The 21,205-nt window shown below is 43.1% G+C and overlaps 1 protein-coding gene across 1 annotated transcript; it reads left to right on the top strand.

The window, feature by feature from the left end:
- The first annotated feature begins 3,533 nt into the window (after positions 1 to 3,533).
- LOC148110300 (G protein-activated inward rectifier potassium channel 2-like) lies at positions 3,534 to 20,104 on the top strand. Its single transcript, XM_087861801.1, has 2 exons — positions 3,534 to 3,758; positions 15,825 to 20,104. The coding sequence occupies exons 1-2, from the start codon at positions 3,749 to 3,751 to the stop codon at positions 16,148 to 16,150; spliced, it is 336 nt and encodes a 111-aa protein (XP_087717927.1). The 5' UTR covers positions 3,534 to 3,748; the 3' UTR covers positions 16,151 to 20,104.
- The last annotated feature ends 1,101 nt before the right edge of the window (positions 20,105 to 21,205 follow it).

The raw sequence follows: 21,205 nt of genomic DNA, 5'->3' as shown, positions 1-21,205 counted from the left end.
TTCTCACAGCTCAGGCTAAGACCTCTGGCTCCCTCACTCTATTCTGTCTTCAGTTCTCATCCCACCCACTTCAGTTGCCATATGCCAGTGACTCCCATATTTACCTCTAACCTAGGCCTGTCCTTGGAATTCCAGAATGTTCTGTCCAACAGCCCATTTGAAAGTTCCTTTTAGAGCTTGGGTGTCAAAGGCACCACAATCAACATAGCCAACCTAAACTCACAAACACCCCCAACTCCAGTCCTCTCCCTGAAGTCCACATGATACTCGGTTGCTTAATCCAGAAACCCAAGAGACATCCAGATACCTGCTTCTCCCCACCACCAACTCCAATTCAGTATTAAGCTCAGCCCATTTCAACTCCTAACTATCTCTTGAATCCATCCACTCCCTCCTTCTTGTGACCTTTGCAATCCACTGACTCTGGCCCAGACTATCAGCAAGGCTTCTAGCTGCTTTCCCCATGTGCTGTACCCCAGCACACTGTGACACTGCAGCCCTTTTCCCAACACAGATCAGGGTCTTTTTGTCTACTTAAAACTCCACAAATAACTTCTTATTCATGAAGCTCTTGGTAGTGGCAGGTCCCTAACAGAGAAAACACTCACTGAATCAAACTCATGCCACACTGTCACCTTCCTATTTAGTGACATAGAATAAACATATAGGAAATTAATGTGGCTAAGTTGGGACCCAGGCTGCTTCATTTGGAAACAGCCCCTTCAAAAACATCAGCAAGAGGCAGCTGGTCAGGGTGCCTGGGTGGCTCAGTCGTTAAGCGTCTGCCTTCGGCTCGGGTCATGATCCCAGGGTCCTGGGATCGAGCCATGCATCAGGCTTCCCGCTCAGCAGGAAGCCTGCTTCTCCCTCTCCCACTCCCCCTGCTGGTGTTACCTCTCTCACTGTGTCTCTCTCTGTCCAATAAACAAATAAAATCTTAAAAAAAAAAAAAAAAGAGGCAGCTGGTAAGGCAATCAGCCTTTGACAATGGGCTACTGTCGTCCCCACCACCTCCCACTACAAAAATCCTAATCTCCAATTGATTTCATCATGGGTTAGTTGTGGAGGGCTTTTGTGACTTGCAAAAATATATATATGTATCATCTATACATCTCCTTCCATTTCTCATTAATAATGTCTATTGAGAAGTATGTAATTGCAATGAATTCTGAATCTGTGGAACAATACAAACAATGAACAATACAAACAAACTGGAGGTGGCTGCCAGAGAGGAAAAGGCATTACATCTTCCTCCTAGAGATCTCAATGCTAAGATTCCTTATATCAAACTTTTCTGATTTCTTCCACAACAGTTCATGGTTAGCCTGCAGAAAATGAAATATAAGTCAAGGGAGGGAAAAGGAGAAACACAGTGATGTATGAACTTCCTTTCATAGGTGACCAGTTCTTTAAAAAAAAAAAATTAAACATTAAGAACCCAAAGTAATGAGTCCAGTAGGATGTGACTCTAGAAATGACCAACCCTGTGAAATAACAGAAAATAGGGAAGAAGGTTGAGTTTCATCATTTTGTCAGGCTGAGAAATATCCCATGATGCCCATGGCCTGAGAAGCCGCACAGTGAAATCAGGACCCTCTACTCCCATAGAAGTCATTTGAAATGCACACCTGTTGACGGTTTGGTTAGGAGAAAATGCTGAAAGACTGAAGTGAAATTATCCAGAAAGGAAAATAAAGCATTTCCAATTTGTGCCCTAACCTAAATATTAGCAAGATGACATCCCCCAGAGACCGTGGACCAGCTCTGCAGGGTTAGCAACTCAAGCATTGATGGCCACGATGTGTGCCACCAGCATTTCCCAGGGGAAAGGCCAGACCTCAAAGGCGGGAGGCCTCCCCCTCCTTCCTCTGAGGAGCATTCCAAGAGCTCACCAAGCAGGCAGCAGCTTGTGAAGGTTTGAGCCAGGAAGACCTGCTACTTCCAGGACAAGTTTCTGCAGACAGAGCTGCCAGGCCTCAGCAATCGTAGCCCCCACCCTCATGGGCAAAGCCCCTTCCCTGGGAGCCCCTTCCTGGCCTTCACCCCCACATCCTAGCTCTCTCTTGAGGCATTTTAATTCTTGTGAAAAGGTTTGAGAAAGGCAGAGGATGTATTCGAAGATGCCAGTCATATGGCCTCCACAGCAGCCTGACATCCCCCCAGGACTGTCTGAAGAGGGAGGGTCTGTGGCAGCCGCCACTCAGCTTATTCCCAGCTGGAAGGGCCTCCTGGAAGCCTCGAACTGTCACAGACAACATGCCTGACATCTGACACATGGTGCTGGCCCAGACTGTGGGTCTCAGTTTGCGGGTCAGGAAACAGGCACGGCCGGTGGTGTAGCTACTTCCTCCCCCCGTATCAATGTAAACGAGGACGCGGCTCTCTCTATTTTCTCTCTCTTTCTATCTGGTGTTAACTGTTTTAAAACATAGTGCATCAATAGAAAACCTGAGACTCAGGCCAACAGGTCAGGGGACAACTGTCAATGCAAAGCTAGTTAGTTACTCACAGACCTCAAGAGGACGGGGCCACGGCACAGGACACGGGAACACACAGGGAAGCACCCGATTGGTCGGGAGGTGGGGGCTGGGGGGGAAACTGTGGCAAGAGACTTTTTTGTGGTTTCTGTGGGAAGGAAGGAGCAAGGCAGGGTAATTTGAATGATTTCAGTGGACTCTGGGCCTAGGAGCTGTCCCTAGTTCCCTGGCCGCAGGGTGATTACAGAGGTGAGAGCCCTACTCACCTCTCCCAGGAGTGTCAGAGCCCAGAGGAGTTTGGGATGTGGCTCTGGATTCGTTGGTTTGCATTTGAAAACCACTCTCCCAGGCAAGCTATTCACCATCTATCTGCAGGGATTGGCCAACGTTGGGATGGGCAGTCCCTCCAGAGTCAGCAAGTCCCCAAATGTCAAAACATAGGAACACAGAACATAAAAGATATGGTAAATACATTAACTCAGAACCAAGCTCCTTCTGAAAGGGCCGTGAAGTATTGCTCCCCTGTCCCACCCCACCCCCTGCATACACACACACACAGACACACACACACACACACACACACACACCCCTCAGCCAGGTATTTCCATTTAATAGGATACTTTTAGAAAGACCAAAAGACTCACATCATCCGAAGAAATGAGCTGAAAAGTGAGAATCCCCTCAGCACCTTTAGGATACAATGAGGATAACTGTAACAGCCTGTGCTTAGTAAATGGTGTCGTGGGCTGAGAACGTATTGAGGACTCTGCACTGTGCTAGATACTCATGAATTATTCTGTCTAAGAGATGGCTTGTCTTCCTCACACCGGGACAGATGTGGGGTTCTGTCCCTCCCCTTCATCTGATCCATGCACACAACCTAGGCCACTCCTGTGCATCTATTAGGACTAGCCTAAATGGACTGCAAACACGCCATGACCCAGCATCCTGGTACCGGCTGTTCCTGCTCTCAGGAACACGGCCGAACATTCCCGGCATGCCTGCTGGAACGTACCAGCATCCCTCTGGGAGGAACAGTAAAATGAGATAGCAGAGATTAGCCCAAGGAGGAACACTGTGTCTTTCTTCCGTGCCTCCTTGCCTTAAAAGGCAGGGCCAAGTAAATGATGAAGCTGCAAGAATATGGTATCAGCCAGGGAGAACACCAAGCTGGAGGTGTGGATGCAAATTGATGAGATATTCCTGTCACTCCCGGAAACTAGCCGTCGAGCCAGAACGTGGACCCCTGGCTGTGATTTGTGAGCCGAAGGATGAACCAAGGTGAGGGGTTATTTTGCCACACCAAGTTTTCATTTGTTCTTGAGGGATGTTTGATTCTTCTTAAACATTAAAAACCCGTATTGGAAACATCAGTCCTCCTGGGCTACATTTTTCACCCATAAATGGATTGGAATGAGGAACACAGGGATTAGGTGGTATATTTACTTTAAATCAATACTTCAAAACCAGACTTGGACGAAAGCAGGCTCTCATTTCTGATGGTATTACGCATATGTTTACAAGGCTGTGCTCATTCAGAAGGCTTGCCTCACCCTCTACAAACCAAACCGAATTTTTGACAGGTCAGGAAAGATTCCAAATTTGAAGAAAGGATGCAGGCTCATTACTAGAGTAGTAATGAATGCCAACAGTTTCATTAACCATTCATGGTTGGTTGAAGAACGAAGACATTCTAGCAGACCGCAAGAAAGGCTGTAGCTATTGCTAGATTTATGGACATCTTGAGACATTTCTGATAGTAAAACAGGATTAGATTTATGAGGAATCTCTAGAAAAGTCTCCTAAGTGCCTCCCACATAATGTTTTCGAGCCTAGCAGCCGCTGTTAGAAAAGGGACGGTGTTCTGCAGTTGTGTCTCCAGGGCAGCCTAGGTAGCGACGCCCCAGAATCTGTCGGACAAAAGCTCACTTACAGCATGTGGTTCAGTCAATCCAACGTCACCAGCGTCCAAACCTTTACACACATGCAGGCTGCAGACTAAGCTTTTCCAAAATTTGCCCAAAATTTCAACTTAAGACTGCATTTATTAAACAGCCCATAAAAAGATGTCTTTGCTTTCATAAATACGTTGCCTCTGTATATTACCTTTCTGGCACTGAATTTGTGAATCAGTCTGTAAAGATCTTATTTGTTTTTAGAAGTCCGTTGTTGGGGCACCTAGTTGGTTCTGTTGGTGGAGTGTGTGATTCTGGATCTCGGCGTCATGAGGTCGAGCCCCACATCAGGCATTGGGGTTACTTTTAAAAATTAAAAATAAATGAAAGTCCATTGTTTTGGTTAAAAATCCGTTAGAGTCTGTTTTTCTAAAGAAAAATACCTGTTTTCTTGCAGTGGCGGGTTCTCACACTTGCTCCTTCTTGTGTCCATCAATTCTTCTGCTGTGGGAAGGGCACCTTGGAATCTTTCTGGAAACAGGAGGACAGGAGGGAGGACAGGGAGTTTGGTTGCTGTTTTGCAGGCATGCTGTCAACTTTAGGAAGAGTTTCAAACATGTTCGGAGCATCTCCTTATTTTTCCAGTTTCACTAAGATATAACTGACATGCAGGACAGTGTGAGGTTAGGGTGGACATACATAAGTTGTGGGATGTTTACCAAAGTTTAGTTAGCATTCACCATCTCACACAGATACCCTAAAAAGAAGAAAGGAAAAAGGGGGGGAGGGTTTTTCCCTTGTGATGAGAACTGTTAGGATCCACTGTCTAACTTTCAACCATTCCAGACAATGGTGGTAACTGTAGTCATCCTGTTCGCATTACATCCCTGGTGTTTTTTGATCTTATAACTGCAAGTTTGTCCCTTTGGACCATCTTCCCCCAGCTCCCCCATCCCCACCGCCGCTCTGGTAACCGCAGATCCGATCTCTTTTTCTATGACTTGGGTGCTTTGTTTTCAGTCCACGTTTAAGTGAGATAACGGGGTACTTGCCTCTCCCAAGGCACTTCCTTCCAACAGGCTACAAACAAAGCGAGGTACAAATGGGTCCTCTGAGGAAGTGGAAAGTGTATGAGACCACAGATGGACGAAACGTGTCTCTGGAGGTGCAGAGTTAACGAACATAGCAAAAACATAGACCATTATGAAAAAGCAAAAAAATGTCAGGCCAGGCCTAAGCGCTCCTTAATTTTCAGCTACTGAACTCCAGTCTCTGCCTGCTTCTGAAATTCAGATCCACAGGCCTGAAGGAAGTCAGGAGGAGGGATTGTCCATGTTCTGCTCTCTTCCCACATGTAAACCGTCCAGTTGCTAAAAAGGGTCACGTTGTACACATGCGTCTTAGAGGCAGAGATAAATCTCAGTTTGGGAACTAAAGGTTGTTTAATAGGTGTTAATGGCTTCGTACCTTTGCCAAATCAAATGCACGTCAGCCAGCGTTCCCCCCTCACTGAGTTGTGCTCACAGACACCCAGACAGCTGGCTAGATGCAAATCTGTGGAAAGAGTGGTCTAGACACCTAAGTGACCTGAGGCCAGGAGTATCCAGAGGATGACAAATTAAGCTTTTCTGGAAGTGTCTAGTTCTACCTAGGATCACCTTAGTCCAGAACTTGTGTTGCGAGTGACACACGGAGGCTTCAAGACACATAGGGGATCCCACTAACCTGAAGTGCCCTCCTACCTCTTCTTTGGGGCACAGCTAAGGGCATCTTTGTCCGGGAGCCCTCCCAGGCAGCCAGCCCCACGGTCTTTAAGCTGGGGCTCTCCCTAGGCTGCTTGTCTTAGCCTTGATCATGTGCAGCCTTGACCACCCGTTATATTTTTACAGTCGAGGGCATTCTCTCTCCAACTGGATCTGTGCCATTGCAAGAGTCATCAGTGTAAGTAATATTGTTTATATTTTGTAATTTCCTCTTATTTTTTTAGTTCCCCAAATTTTTATTGAGCACTTACTATGCCCCACATTGCACCCAGCTCCAGAAACACAAGCCAGGCACAGCCCATGCTTATCATGGGATTTATGTTCTATCAGCAAGAAGTCTCACAGGGGACAGGTGGGGTGTGATGGGCCGGTGTGACAAAGAGACCTAACTCATGCGGACGTCAGGAAAGGCCTGTTGGAGGGGGTGATACGGCCCCTGAGGAAGGCATACAAGTCAGGCAGGGGAGCAGAGACCCAGAAGACGGCATAAGAACTTTGGACCTTATTTTAGGAGCAATAGGAAGTCACTGAGAGGCTCTGAGCCAGATATAGATATAATCATATCTGCTTTGTTCCAAGGTCACTCTAGTGTCAGGAAAAGAAAAGAGAGGCGAGAAGAAAGGCAGAAGGCGGAACTGCTGCTGGAGATGAGGATGGTATGGGTCAAGGTGGTGGCGATGAAATGGGGAGAGAAAGAAGCTGAGATCCAAGATACATTGCAGATGTGGCATCAATCATATGCATGAATTGACTGGATGTCCGTGGTACCGTTGAGTGGAATTGGGAACCTGGGGCGGGGGGCATGTTTGGAGGAAAAGGTGATACACATTGCACGTGTTCAGTTAAGGGCATTGAATGAGATCTCCAAGGGAAGCTGCCTAGTAGGGGGGTGAGTGTATGGGTTTGGAGATCAGGCATGAGGTTTGGGAGGTTAGAAAGTCAGCAGCTCGTGAAATCACATGAATGAACAAGATCAACCAAGGAGACAGTATAGACAGAGGACCTCGGAGCCCCAGAGAAAGGACGGAGAGGCCAAGAGGACTTAGAAGGAGGAGATGGCCAGCCGGGTCAGCTGCAGAGCCAACCAAAGGAGCTTGCCCGTGGTAGGAGCTCCAAGACCACTTCATTCTTAGACGACCTAACAGCCAATCAGTTGCCTGTGGAAGTAGTGGCTCCATCTGAGGTTTTGGCTTTGTGAAGGGCTAGTAAGGAGGATGACGTCATCATCTAGAGTTTGCCTCAACTACGTTTAACTCTTGATTGCCCCACAAAGAATGTAGTCAGTGGTTCATGTAAGTTTTAGTCTTCTCAAAAACACGAACTTAGTTTTTTTTTTTAAAGATTTTATTCACTTGACACAGAGAGAGAACATGAGTGAGAGAGGGCACACAGGCAGGGGGAGCGGGAGAGGTAGAAGCAGGCTCCCCGCTGAGCAGGGAGCCCGATGCGGGGCTCGAACCCAGGACGCTGGGATCATGACCTGAGCCAAAGACAGATGTTTAACTGACTGAGCCCCCCAGGTGCCCACAAACTTATTTTTAACACCAGTGAATTAACATGCTGGGACAAGAGCCCACAGGTCCATCAGAATGGCCCATCTGGATGTCCTTTACTCATCAAAAAGATCCTAAGTCTCTTACTAAACTGAATCCCACCCCCATCTCTGTATTGTCCTAATTCTCAAACACAAGACTTAGAGGTCTCGGTTTTTTACTAGAATCTTAAAGTCAGTTGAAATAAGATGTTTATGTTCAACTACGCAAAGAGTAATAGAATCACGTGAGCTTTATAAACCCTCTGGAGGGCACTCTCAGGGTCACAGACTCTGCTTTTTTGTTCCAAGATGAAGGCATTTTCATTATAAATGTCATTTTTTGTTTTATTTGGGAAGGATAAGTTCTAAGAATTTTAAGCCAACTTTTTAAAACTATGGCCAAGGAGAGATTATAATTTATAGACACGACACTCAGATAAGTAGAAATAGAACTGACTTTTGTTTCTCTGCGACTGAAACTCACTCTGCTCTTAAGCTCCCTGTTTCCTAGTAGAAAAAAATATATATACATTTCCAATTAAAGGCAACTTAGTCACTTCCAGCTTTAAATGTGGTTAATTCAGATCCAAACTGTCACTCAAAAAGTTCCCCTCTCCACCCTAAGAGCCATCTGAATTGGGGTGGGTTGCATGCCGTTTGGTGAGGGGGGGTGTGGCCCATGTTCATCCTGCCTCCTTATTCTTCCCACAAGGGCTTTGGGATGTCACGTGGCCTCACTACTGGGCTCCAAGGGCTCACCAAGCTCCTGAGTCAGAAGCTGTTGGGTGCCTCTCCCCACTGGTCCTGCCAGTGCCTCCGTGCTGTCCACACACACTCCTGCATACACACTTGAGAATACACACACTTGCACACACACGAGGGTAGCTCACACAAGCACAAAAACGCATGTGCATACACACTCACACACTAATATATGTGCACAGTGCACTCACAGGCACGCATACACACACCCACACACACTCACTCTGGGGCCAGCCCCAGGCCACCAACCAGACACACCTCATTTAAATGACTTACAATCTTTTTAAAAGGATGACAAAAGCAAATCCTAAAAGGAAATAAATATAGAAACTAATGAACCTAACTAGACATAAAATAGATGACATAGTCACATAGAAAAAAGAATGAATTCAAGTGATTTTTGAACACAGTACTTTGATTATACTACCTCAGTGGGAATGTTCTAAGATGAAAAAGAAGTGCAAAGAAATGTTTAATTTTACCTCAAGCATTTGTGGTTGATAGTGTCAAAGGGGCAACAGCACCTGGGGAGTTCTTTTAAAAGATGATTTATTCGGATCATATGAGAGAATCTCCTACCATCACTCTCTTTCCTTCCAGAAGAAACTCATATGACTTTAAAAGGAGAGTGAATTTTATAGAATAAAATAAAATAAATAAATACATAAATAAAATAAAACAGAATAAAAAATTAAGAGGGTCTTTCTTCCTGGTTTGTAGACAGCCACCTTCTTGTGGCATTCTGGCGTGGCCTTTTTCATGTGTGCGTGCAGGAGAGAAAGCTCTCTGGTGTCTCTTCCACTTATAGGGACACCAATCCTATGGAACTGGGGCTCCACCCTTATGACTTCACTTAACCTTAATTACATCCCTAAAGTCCCTGAAATCCAAATACAGTCACATTAGGGGGTTAGGGCTCCAACATAATTCAGTCCATAACACCATGTTTTCCAGGAAAATTACTTAATCTTTCTTTGCCTTAGTTTGCTCATATGCAGGACAGACATCATAACAGAGCCGCTGTATGAATAGAATAGTTAATGCACGTAAAGCATTTTGTGTCTGGCAGACAACAAACACTCAATAAACAGCATTTATTATATAATTCAATACTTACTTTGTGGATTTTATCAACTACTTTGTGAGAGTAGAATTAGGAGTACACATAGAGAATGTCTTCTTTTAGACATTAAGAAAATGCACATTTTGATGTATTTTTGCATAGCTGGAGGTGAACCTCACTGGCCCTCCAATATTTGGGTAACAGAAGAAATACAACTGTTTACTAAAGGGACTTTTAACTTGAGTGTAAGGCCGGGCTCTTTGTTATTTAAATAATCAGCAGTTGGCTGAACCTACTGAATTAAAATTATTATTATACTATGGCAGAAATTACACTATACTGCTTCTTTTTGACACCGGGCTTGGTAAATCACCCACACTCTTCTCCCACACAAACACTTATAAATGTAAGTGCAAAACACTTTATTACTGTGCTAATTCAGTGCAGTGCTTGCTGAGAATAGCAAGGAGTAAAGAGAAACATCCCATCATTTAGCCAGTATCTGAAATAAAAAGACAAAATATCTACGGTGAATTCTTTGTTTCTGAATATTGACAACCTATATTGATTAATTTTACAGTATTCAAAAGCGGTGATGGTGGTTTATATCCATCTTGTTTTACTGGAATCATGTTCTCTGGGCAGTTTTGATGCATTATCTGTTTACGGAGTGAATACCTCTGGCTTCATGCAGGGGCTCTCTCTCGAGGATGGTTTTCATCATATTGGTATTCTGCTCAAAACATTTCCCATCATAATTTGCTGCTGGGAATCTAAAAATAGGGCTTTGCCTGTTAAATCCTCATCTTGCTGGGTCTGACCCTATGTTTGCTCAGTCGCTATGACAGATTCCTTAGCTGTGCCGCAGCTTGGTTCCCTGGTTTCTGAATGGAGCGAGGTTTGCTTCCGCCACCAATAACACGTGCTCCCTCCCCTCCACTCCTTGCTCTTGCATAGGCTCACACAAGAAGCAAAATGGCCACCAAAGAGATGGGCCGTTTCTTTTTTTTTTTTTTTAATAATTTTTTATTATATTGTGTTAGTGACCATACAGTACATCCCCGGATTCCGATGTAAAGTTCGATGCTTCATTAGTTGCGTATAACACCCAGTGCACCATGCAATATGTGAGATGGGCCGTTTCTAATCACTTTCCTGCAGGTGAAACTCTTGGAAGATTAACCAGAGATCCAAACAGAGAAGCTCTCAGTGGAGAAATTATGAAATGAAATAGTTTTTAAAAAGATACACACACACACACACACACACACACACACACACACACACACACGCAGACACACACACACACTCAGCTTTGGGCTTTGGGGAAATAACTTAGACCAGACAACACTGCTATGAAAATCAAGCATTGCCTTCCCAAGGATAAAGGCAAAGGCATGCGTGGAACTAAGGACACTCCAGAAGACCTCTTCCTCCCCTAGTACCACCTTGCCTCATGCCATCTTGCAGTGACAACTGCGACACTCAGTGTCATTTCTTTTGAGGTCGTGAGGACAGATTCCCCAGAGATGTAAGCTGGACCAGTCTTAACCAGAGGTGTGTCTGTTCTCTTAGAGTTTTCAAAAAACCATTGTTTGCCTTTATCGATCCTCTCTATTTTTCATTTGTTTTCTATTTTATTAATTTACACACGGATCTTTTTTGCCTATTTCCCATGGGTTCATTCTGTTGTTTTTAATTTTTTTCTTTGACTAGAGCTGATATACAATGTTACGTTACCTCCGGGTGCACAACATAGTGATTCAACCTCTCTCTACCCTGCTGTTCTTTTCCTACGTTAAGTTGGATATTCTTAATCAGAAGGGGGAATGAAGCATGAGAGACTATGGACTCAGAGACACAAACTGAGGGCTTCAGAGGGGAGGGGTGGGGGAATGGGATAGGCTGGTGATGGGTAGTAAGGAGGGCATGTATTGCATGGTGCACTGGGTGTTATACGCAATTAATGAATCATCGAACTTTACATCAAAAACCAGGGATGTACTGTATGGTGACTAACATAATATAATAAAAAATATAATAAAAAAAGAAAGAGTTGAACAATGAAATCAAAAATAAAATAAAATAAAATAAAGCTCAAAACCATGCAAAAAAAAAGTTGGATATTCCGCGCATTTATTTTCAGACTTCCTTCTTTTCTAATATAAGCATTTAGACCTATACATTTTTCTCACTTCCCATGTATCCCATAATTATGACATTTAGAATTTCAATATCATTCAGTACCAAGTATTACTGAATTTCAGTAGAGTTTCTTCTTTGACAGAAGCTGTTTAGAAATGTGATTGTATATTATGAAACGTGGTAATTTCTGAAATTCACCTTTTCTTCTTGTTTTCTGCCCTGTGCATGCAAAGCTCAGGACTTGTATCAGCTCATGCACAGAATTCATTCACAGAATTCTCTTCCCCAGTTCTGTCCTCTGTAGGATTCCCCACATTTTCAGCTCCCACACCCCCTGCTCGGTCTCCTGTCTAGAAGGACGGAATTTCCCTCTGAACGCTAGCCACTTGTGCTCTGCGTGGTTGCACACACTCAAGGTCACTTTCAGAGTAAACCAGTGAGAAACGAGAAAAACGCTACCACAAACTCTTTGTCCACAATCCCCTTTCCCAGTCTTCTGGCCAGAAAGATTTTCCCCAGGCTTTTGGTGCCTGTGCCACATGCAGAGCAGTTCCCAATGGAGCGGCACTGGGAGCTGGGGAACCTGATAGGGACTCCCCACTTTCATCCTCCGGCTCTGAGGGGTACCTTGTCCCAGTGCCCTGGTCAGAAGGACAGGGTTTCTCCCTGAGATTTTGTTGTCAGCACCTGCTGCCCAGGTCTGTGCTGGGGCCACTCTCAGGTTAAAGCCAGATGATGGAAAAGGAAAATGGAAAAACAAGAAACACCCCCTAAGAAGTCAATGTTCACGTTTGGTACTCCTCCCCATCTTCTTGCCAGTATTAGACTTTCCAGAGTCTTCGGGTGGAAGGTTTTGTCTAGAGGAGTTAGTCATTTGTAATCAGCAGGAGAGAAAAGCTGCACTTACCCCATCTTCGCCAGAACCAGAAGTCCTATCCCTTACTTTTTTAACTGGAATTACTTTTGATTAAAATTATGGACTTTGTCATTTTCCAGCACCTAGTTTGTATTTTAGCCGAGGGTCCTTCACAGATAGACTGGCATAATGCTGGAAGCAGAAACCTCCCCCTTTCTTTTCTAAGGACTCACAAGCCATCTTTCTATTTAATAATACATCTCAGACATTTCCCATCAACAATTTTAATTAAAGGGCTTTTCTCTAGTTTCCCTAAGTTGAGTTTTTTCACTTGACAATGAGTATTTGCTGGGAAGCTACAATGTTGAAGGGCTGTGGTAAATTCCAGGAACATGGACATAAATAAGACCGACAAGCCCCAGTGCAATCACAACTCAACAAGGGAAACAGACACTTGGAGGTAATTTCAAATGACAGGATAAGGTGTCACTGGAGTGTTGGGGATCCCTGGTCTCAACAGTTCTGGTAGGCACTGGTCAGTCACGGAGCGCTCCAGAAAGGAGATGATAAATGAGTTAGCTCTTCACAGATGAGCTGCCTCCCACTGGGGGAAGGCTCTTCTAGATAAAACAGGTAGATGAACACAGGCATAAAGGTACAAATGCAAATGGCAAGACAGCCAGGATGCCTAGAGAGCGGAAGGCGATCAGAACCAGAGATCAACCAGATTTCTTACGTTTCGCTCTTCACCAAAAGAGGCATCTCTTTTTCCAGAGAGAACTTTACTCACTAAAAATCCTACTGCAGGGGGACTCTGTGATGATCGTCCTGATATGGAAAACAAGCACAACACACATACACACGGATAGAATCTTGGCAGCTCTGCCTTTCCTATGATGCGAACTCTGTTGGTTTTATTTTGTTACTTTTTCAAGTTCAATGAAAATCACATCTTTAAAGAATGGACTGGAACCCATGCCAGTAGGTAAGACAGGAATCTTTCTGAAAAGAATAAAGATTATCAACTTACAACTAGGAACTTTTTAATATCGTACTGCTGGGCAAATACATTAATAGTATTTTTAATCCCTTTTTAAATGAATTAGGATACCACAAGGTGAATAAAAAATTGGAAAAGATTCTATGAGCATTTCTTTAAATCTTGCTTATTCAACTTTTTATTACAGAAATTAAACAATCCCATTAAAATGGTACTATGGAAAGATATTTTACTGTCCCTATAGAATTCAGTAAGTGTATTTGTTTTCCTAAGGCTGCCATATCAAAGTATCGTGACGGGGGCTTAAATCACAGACATGTGTTGTCTCTTGGACATTCTCTTGCCTGTATCCAGTGTTTTTCTTGATACCAACATCCCAAATTTCTCATTCTCTCTTCAGCCAATTTCAATATGTTAAATATCCATTTAGATTTTAATTTTAATAATTGTATTTTTTATTTCTGGTTTATATATGCGTATTTATATACATGTACATGTGTTTATATAGCCAAAACTGAAGGTCTAGGTGGATTTTATTTGCCTAGCTCTGTTTTCCAGTCACTTTACAATAAACATGTACTTCCTTTATGAAAAAAAAAAGTTAAAGTTACTTTATCACCTTTTCCCCTTGACTTCCTATGTATTCCTCATTCTGAGCCTACATATCCCTGCTATCACCTGTCTTCCCCCATCACTCCCAAACACAGATAAAGAGCTGGCAATTCAGAAGAGAAACACTGGTTGAGAAATAAAAGCAAGACAGTGCTCTTTTCTTTTCAATACCCAGAAGTCTTGCAAAACTTATTTTAGAGGCATAAAAGGGGGTTTTTGTGGATCAGCGGCAGAGACACTGTAGAGGGTAGCATTCAGTTTGGGGACAAAGAAGAAGAGCACAGGGCTGGAGTGAGGGCTATGCTGACTCCGGCCCTGACAGCTGAGTGGGGTGAATCACTTACCTCCCTGGCACTCTGGTTTCTTCTTCCAGACAAGGACCAAGTGCAATGCTCTGAGAACATTCTGTAACTCTGAATCCCTCTGTGTAAGCCCCTACACATGTCCCCTTTCCCCCACTCCACCTGCATTCAGCACAAAGCTGTTGGCTGATACAGCTTATTGGCTGTCCCAGTGAATGACATCCTGACTGCCTGGCTGTTTTCGCGAATGAACGAACAGTGGCCACAGTACGACTTTTGTGAGTCTTAGATAGTTTTACCTTTGTGTATCCCAAAAATGGTTTAATTATATTACATTTTACAATCAGATTAGTATAAAGATGATTATATTAACATTTTCTTTTACCTAAAAGTTTATCATTTTTCTTCTGATTTTAAAAGAATTTTCATGGGTCCTTGAAAATGTTGTGGGCCCTAGGCCCTGGGCCTGCTTAGCTGATGGGGAAGTCATCCCTGCAGGAACTACTCAGTGGATGCCTCCATGTCCTGAGAAGTTTCATAAGAGAGCCCTTTGAGCAGTGCACCAATGCATTCCCCAGATTTTATATCAAGCCAGTTACCTAGTTTTCTTCTCTAAGGACATAGGTGGAGTTTCCCTCATTCTGTCATTTCATATTAAAATAAAGCTGCTCCTGACTCCTGGGCTCCAGTAGCTCATATGGCATTTCTGTGCAAATTAGGAAAGGGCTTCTTCCCTTTAAGAAGAAGGGGGAAAGCCTTTAAAGCACTACATTATTACACAGTCTAAATAACTATCCCCGCTGAGCCCGGGGAAAGCTCAAAGTCAGGTGGGCATCCTTTCCAACCTCATTTGGGGGCCACAGTCGTGGCCTGCATGGCATGGTGGTAGGACAGTAACAGTAATCCATGGCGGTCAGCTTAAAGAGAGCCTAGGTGTAGTTCCATAAGCCAAACTTCATCCCGGGTCTGTGGCCAGAATGGTCAAGTCTCAGTAGGACTCTAAAAGCAACGGGAGACCTCTAAAAGCAACGGGAGACCAGAGTCATGGCCTCCCGTTTCTCCCAGAGCAAAAAGTGGACAAGGCACAACCACGTGAGTGTGCACCTGTGTGCATGGGCACACATGCTTTCCTGTGTGTGTGCATGGCCTTGCAGGCAAGTGTAGTTTAATGTGAGCCAGACTTCTCATGCTGCCCCTGGAACTCCCCCCGGAAGGCCAGAAAGCTCCACCACAGGCTCCTGTGCGTGTTAGTGTATGTCTACAACATGAATAACACCGCCTCGTTCGCAGCACCCTGTGCCGGACACGGTCTGACCGGCTGCACCCAGCAGCCAAGCCCAGCTCACTGAGTTCCGCACTGATGGAAAGCCCACACTCACACATACTAAAGCCTCCATCCATTCCCTTCTCTGCAGGGATGACTTGCCAGGCTCGGAGCTCCTACATCACGAGTGAGATCCTGTGGGGTTACCGGTTCACACCTGTCCTGACGCTGGAAGACGGGTTTTATGAGGTCGACTACAACAGTTTCCACGAGACCTATGAGACCAGCACCCCATCTCTCAGTGCCAAAGAGCTGGCTGAGCTAGCCAGCAGGGCGGAGCTGCCCCTGAGTTGGTCTGTGTCCAGCAAACTCAACCAACATGCAGAACTGGAGACCGAAGAAGAAGAAAAGAACCTCGAGGAACAAACAGAAAGGAATGGTGATGTGGCAAACCTAGAGAACGAATCCAAAGTTTAGTCTCCTAGCCGGGCAGCTCCTTCTCCTCTCCCCTCACACAACCTTTTCTTGTCTCTCATTCTCTTTCTTTTTTGTCTCTCTTACTTGGTTGTTTATTTATATTTAATTTTGACATTATCAGAAAACAAATCTTCAAGGTGTAAAATATCTACCTGCCCTCTCTCAGTTACTCAGATTGACAAGGTAGACACGGATTTGGTTAAGGTACAACGTGCCCTCATTTGTGGCCCAAGCTTGCTCTCTTCCCTAGATACCACACATCCAGCTCCTAGGGACTTAAGCTGCTTACCTGCATGTCTTGTACAATACCAGATCACTCGAAGAGTGTGTCAAAGATTTTACCTGGGATATGACAAGTTAGGTCTCTGGTGCCTATTTATTCATGCAGTGAGACATAGCGTATAACCCTCAATTTTATAGATTCAAATAAATTTCATCTACAGGGTGAGGTGCTTGCCCCATACAGGTATTGCAGTGATAGGACCCAGGTCAGGTAAGGACAAAACACTGTACATATTATGCCTTATGTAATTACTTTCTTTTCGCAGTTAGTAATAAAACCCAGCATGTACAAAAGTACTGTAGAACAGAACTTCTAAATAATGTACATAAATGTATAATTAATGTAGGTTTAGATATATAACTTTAGAAATAAGATGCAAAAAAAAAAAAAAAAGATTCCCAATGTACAGTAGGCATTTCTGTTCTGATGTCTTCACTTCCTTAATTTCTTTGGTCCCACTGACCACTGGCCCTTCCTTAGTGCATGGCCTTTGTTCTGTGTCCCAGACTGGTAGTGTTTGGGTACCCCACTGTTCCCTTGCTGATCCTTTCATTGAATCTAATAAGCCATAGGTCTGGGGGAAGTGAGGAGGTCTAGTACATGGCAAAACCCACCACAAATATGTTGATATACTGTGAAATGTTTACAAAATTGAGGTCTCTTTTTTTAGTAACAGGAGCCTCACTGACTAGCCTGGGGGAATATTCCAGGGGGGAGGACACTCTCTGGCATGTCACCAACGATGTGTTTATGCTTTTCACATGAGCTGTCACCCTTTGTAGTACAAGAGTTTGGGAAACTCTTCTTCTGCAAAACCATGGAATCTCCAGCTGTTTCACTCTGTGATTGTGAGAAACTACAGACTTAAAAAATGAGACATGATAATTGAGCAGAAGATGGTTTGGGTCTAAAGCCATGACACTCATGAAGGCATGTAGTAGGAGACATATATTGTAATCATTCACTTTACACAACTTGACTCCATCTGGCTTTCTTCCTGTCCCCGCCAGCTTATCCATCAGCATTTCTTGCATTTGTATTTATTATTATTCGTATTCTTTTATTATTATGAAATGACCAGAGTTCAATAGTCAAAGATTAGAACAATCTAGGCGACTACAAAATCTCTCTAGAGCGTGCCACAGGTGGGAAATCAAATCCAAAGTGTCTCCCAATCAGAAGAAAACAAGCAAAAAACTGCAGCCTTAATTTATTTTAATCTGCAAAGATAAATGGAGAGAGATTAAGAGAGAGAAAGAGAAGGAAGGCATTTTGTACTAAAACTCTAAATTCAAGATAAAAAAATTCAAATAAAAAGATAAATGGAAGAGAATGTCAGACAAAATCTCAAGGGCAGGTGGAAATTTTGCACTGTAACAGATCTTTCACATTAATTTCACAATTTTAAACTATTTGTTCCCTAAAACAGTCACCCATCATAAATATTCATTGACCGAACTCAAGTTCCTTCTCAGCTGCTACGGCTGTGCTCGGTTTGAGGCTTTGTGCCATGGAGGTCAAAGAACTCAAACTAGCTATCACTCACTCCCTGTTGCCCTTGACTTCCCTAACCAGATCGCGCAGGCCTTCGTTATAGTTTGGGGACCTTGTCTACTAAAAAGCATGTCCCAGAGATAAGGCATGTGGCTCCTCAGTTTAACATGGGGGGTTCTCTCTTCTCCCACTTCTGAGACCTCGCATCAGGACACCTGCTTCTTGGCACTTGGACTTAACTGAAAACAAAACCGTTGGCCATAGCCCTTTCCTATTTGCCAACATTTCGTGTTTTGCATTGAATATCTGTTGAATCATTTACTCTTTCCACACAATCCAAGGAGGAGGTTGTAGTCAAGGAGGAGGAGGGAGCCCCATACACTTCCTGCCAGGCTGTGGGGAGGTACTGTGGCCTTACCTCGCTGTAGCCTTATGAAAGGCGCCCTCGACTTGGGTGCGCTAACCCTGCAGCACCCCCAGAGTTGCAGGGCAAGGCATGGTAGCACAAAGCAAGATGAAGCACGGGCTGCAAAAAGTCTGCTAATTTAGCTCTTGACGACTCAGTGGGCCTTTTTTTAATCCATTACTAAGGCTCAAAGGACAACACACACCCTGTTGTCTGGTTGGAAGAGCAGTTCGGGGCCCTTTAGCACAACTGAACGAAGAAACTTTACAACCCTTTGGTCATGCACACGTGTTAGTTCTCTATCTGTGACAGGGCACCCGGGGGTGAGGTCTCTCCCTATTTCTCATTGTCTTTGGTGTCAATGTAGTTGGAGACAGAACATGAACCAAATCTCGTTTTTGTAACGTGAGCCTCTGAATCTTTAAACAAGGATGCTCCAGAAGAAACTTTTCCTAGAATGTCCCTATCAAACATGTCTATTTTTCTACAATTATTGATAACACAGTTTAACAGTGTATTTTGTGTCAACTGTTAAAATTTGGAATTGAAAGAAGCTCATTAAGACTGAATTTTCTAAGCAGCAAGTATTGAATGGTGTTTTTCATTAAGACTGTACGACAAAGATAAGCCCACAATTTCTACTCATTCTATTCCACCATATCTAGTCCCCATTCACACAGTCACTTTGTTAGGAAATCAAGTGCTATGAAAATAAATAAGCCTATTTTAATGCAACAATACCCATAACCAATGAGGATCACTCTCAACTTGATATTTTGATCTGTTTGTTTGGTGTATTTGAGTCACTTTCCATAAAAGCATGGTGGGATCTGATAGCCAGATAAGAATTTTGAACTAAAGGGTTATGGTTTGCCACAGTGAACCCTAATGTGGAGAAAAGGGTAGACTCAGCTGGAAGCATGACCTCCCCAAGGGCTGCTGAGACCCTCAGATTCTCACTTCCACTCACCCCAATATACTTTCCAACTGGAAAACCTACTTGTTTATAAGTCAACTTTATGTAACTAATAAAATTGTTTATGTTTTTGGTTGTACCCTGGGCAAATGATACTCTTTTAAGTTAACATATTTGCAACCACTGTAATGCCAGGTCATTGCTTATCCATTCCCTCATAACATGGCATTCCAGCCTGTTGACCCAACAGATAGCCATTCTATGTCCATGAAAAGGAACTCCCTCTTCCCCCACTTCCTTCCTCTATCTATCTCTCTCTTTTGTGCTGTCCCTAGTTCCCCAGTGCCAGGTCCGTTGACAAGTTCAATATCTTATGTTCCCTAACAAAAATCCAGCTATTGTCTCTAAAAATGTCAACATATTTCTGAAGCACAATTTTCTCTTGCAGGTTTAACCAAACTAGGGCTTGGAAATGTCTATTTCTCACTGTACTCTGATTAAAAAATTATTTAAGACTTCATTCAAAAGCCTAAATTTTGAAGTTTCAGGTTCCTTGTTTTTTCCCCTTTGCTTTTTAATTTAGATTCAAGCCAATATCTTTGGGATTTTCAGAAACTGTTTAGAAATGGGAGAGCTGGTGGATTATAAAAATGCCATTAGAAAACTACTTGAACTCACCCAAAGAATGTGAAATCATTTGATTAGCTGAGTAATTCAAGATAAAAAAGAATCAAGATATTCATTGTCATTTCCAAGATAGTTTGCCAATAGTCTGACTAGTTTTCAGTCTTTCTTTCCTTGACTTGGGTAATACTCTATGTGACTCAGAAAAGCCAAAAGGGTAGTTGGAAACTAAATGCCCTATATAAATGGGAAACAGTATCCTCTATGATTTCCTTTCAATGGATGGATATACATAATAGATGATTCATTGATATTGCATTACAGTATAGTAAAATCATATTATCTTGTTTCTAGACTTTATGGTCAACCTGTTTAAGAAAATGTAATCCTTTCATTTAAAATGGAGTAAAAGACACCTCTTCCAAATATTTCTTCCCTTAATGTCTTGGAAAATTTCTGATGCAGTGTCATCTAGAAGTCAAAAGCTCTGTAAGGCTACGAAGAGATTTTGACAAAGCACAATATCGATACACAATACATTAACAAAACAATATTATACCCTACATTGTGCAGTGTTTGGGAACATTCAGAGCACTTGCATAAATTATGTCATTTAATTCTAATCCACCATGAGAGCTTGAGTATCATAATTTACATTTTATAAAAAGAAAACTAGGGTTTGGGCAAATTGCATAATTTCCCCAAGGTTACAAGTCTAGTAATAATAGATCCTGGTCTCAAATCCAGGGGCCAAGGCTTAAGCCATGGTCTCTATTTACTACAGAAAGGGTCAGCAAACCAAATCTACTCACAGACTCTGGCCCACTGCCTGTTTTTGTACCACTTGTGAGCAAAGAATGACTTTTACATTTTTAAGCAGTTGGGGGGAAAAGACAAAAGAATATTTTCTGACATCTGAGAATTGCATGAAATTCCAATTCCAGTGTCCATAAATAAAATTGTATTGGAATACAGCCACACCCATTCATTTGTGTATTGCCTATGACTGCTTTCACAGTACACTAGCAGAGTTGAGTATTTAAGACAGAGACCATATGGCCAGAAGACTAAAATATTACTATCTGACCCTTTGCAGGAAAAGTTTGCCAACCCCTATACTGTACTACTAAGTACTGTTCGTGTATTAAGCACTACTAATTATTAAATATTTTACTGTACTACTAAGAGATTCCTGGACAACTAAGAATGATGACATTCTTTCCCAATATAAATGCATTGCAGTCACTCATAGATCCGTTCCCAGAAAAAAAAAAAACAGTCATATAGTCAGGTGTCAAAGGAAGACTCCTTCCTTTTTATAACCATTCCCCT

This window comes from Ursus americanus, chromosome 4, assembly GCF_024610735.1.
Source record: "Ursus americanus isolate L20-20 chromosome 4, mUrsAme1.1.p, whole genome shotgun sequence".
Taxonomy (NCBI): Eukaryota; Metazoa; Chordata; class Mammalia; order Carnivora; family Ursidae; genus Ursus; species Ursus americanus.
The sequence above is the reverse complement of the archived record's forward strand: the minus strand, read 5'-3'. Positions and strand labels throughout refer to the sequence as shown.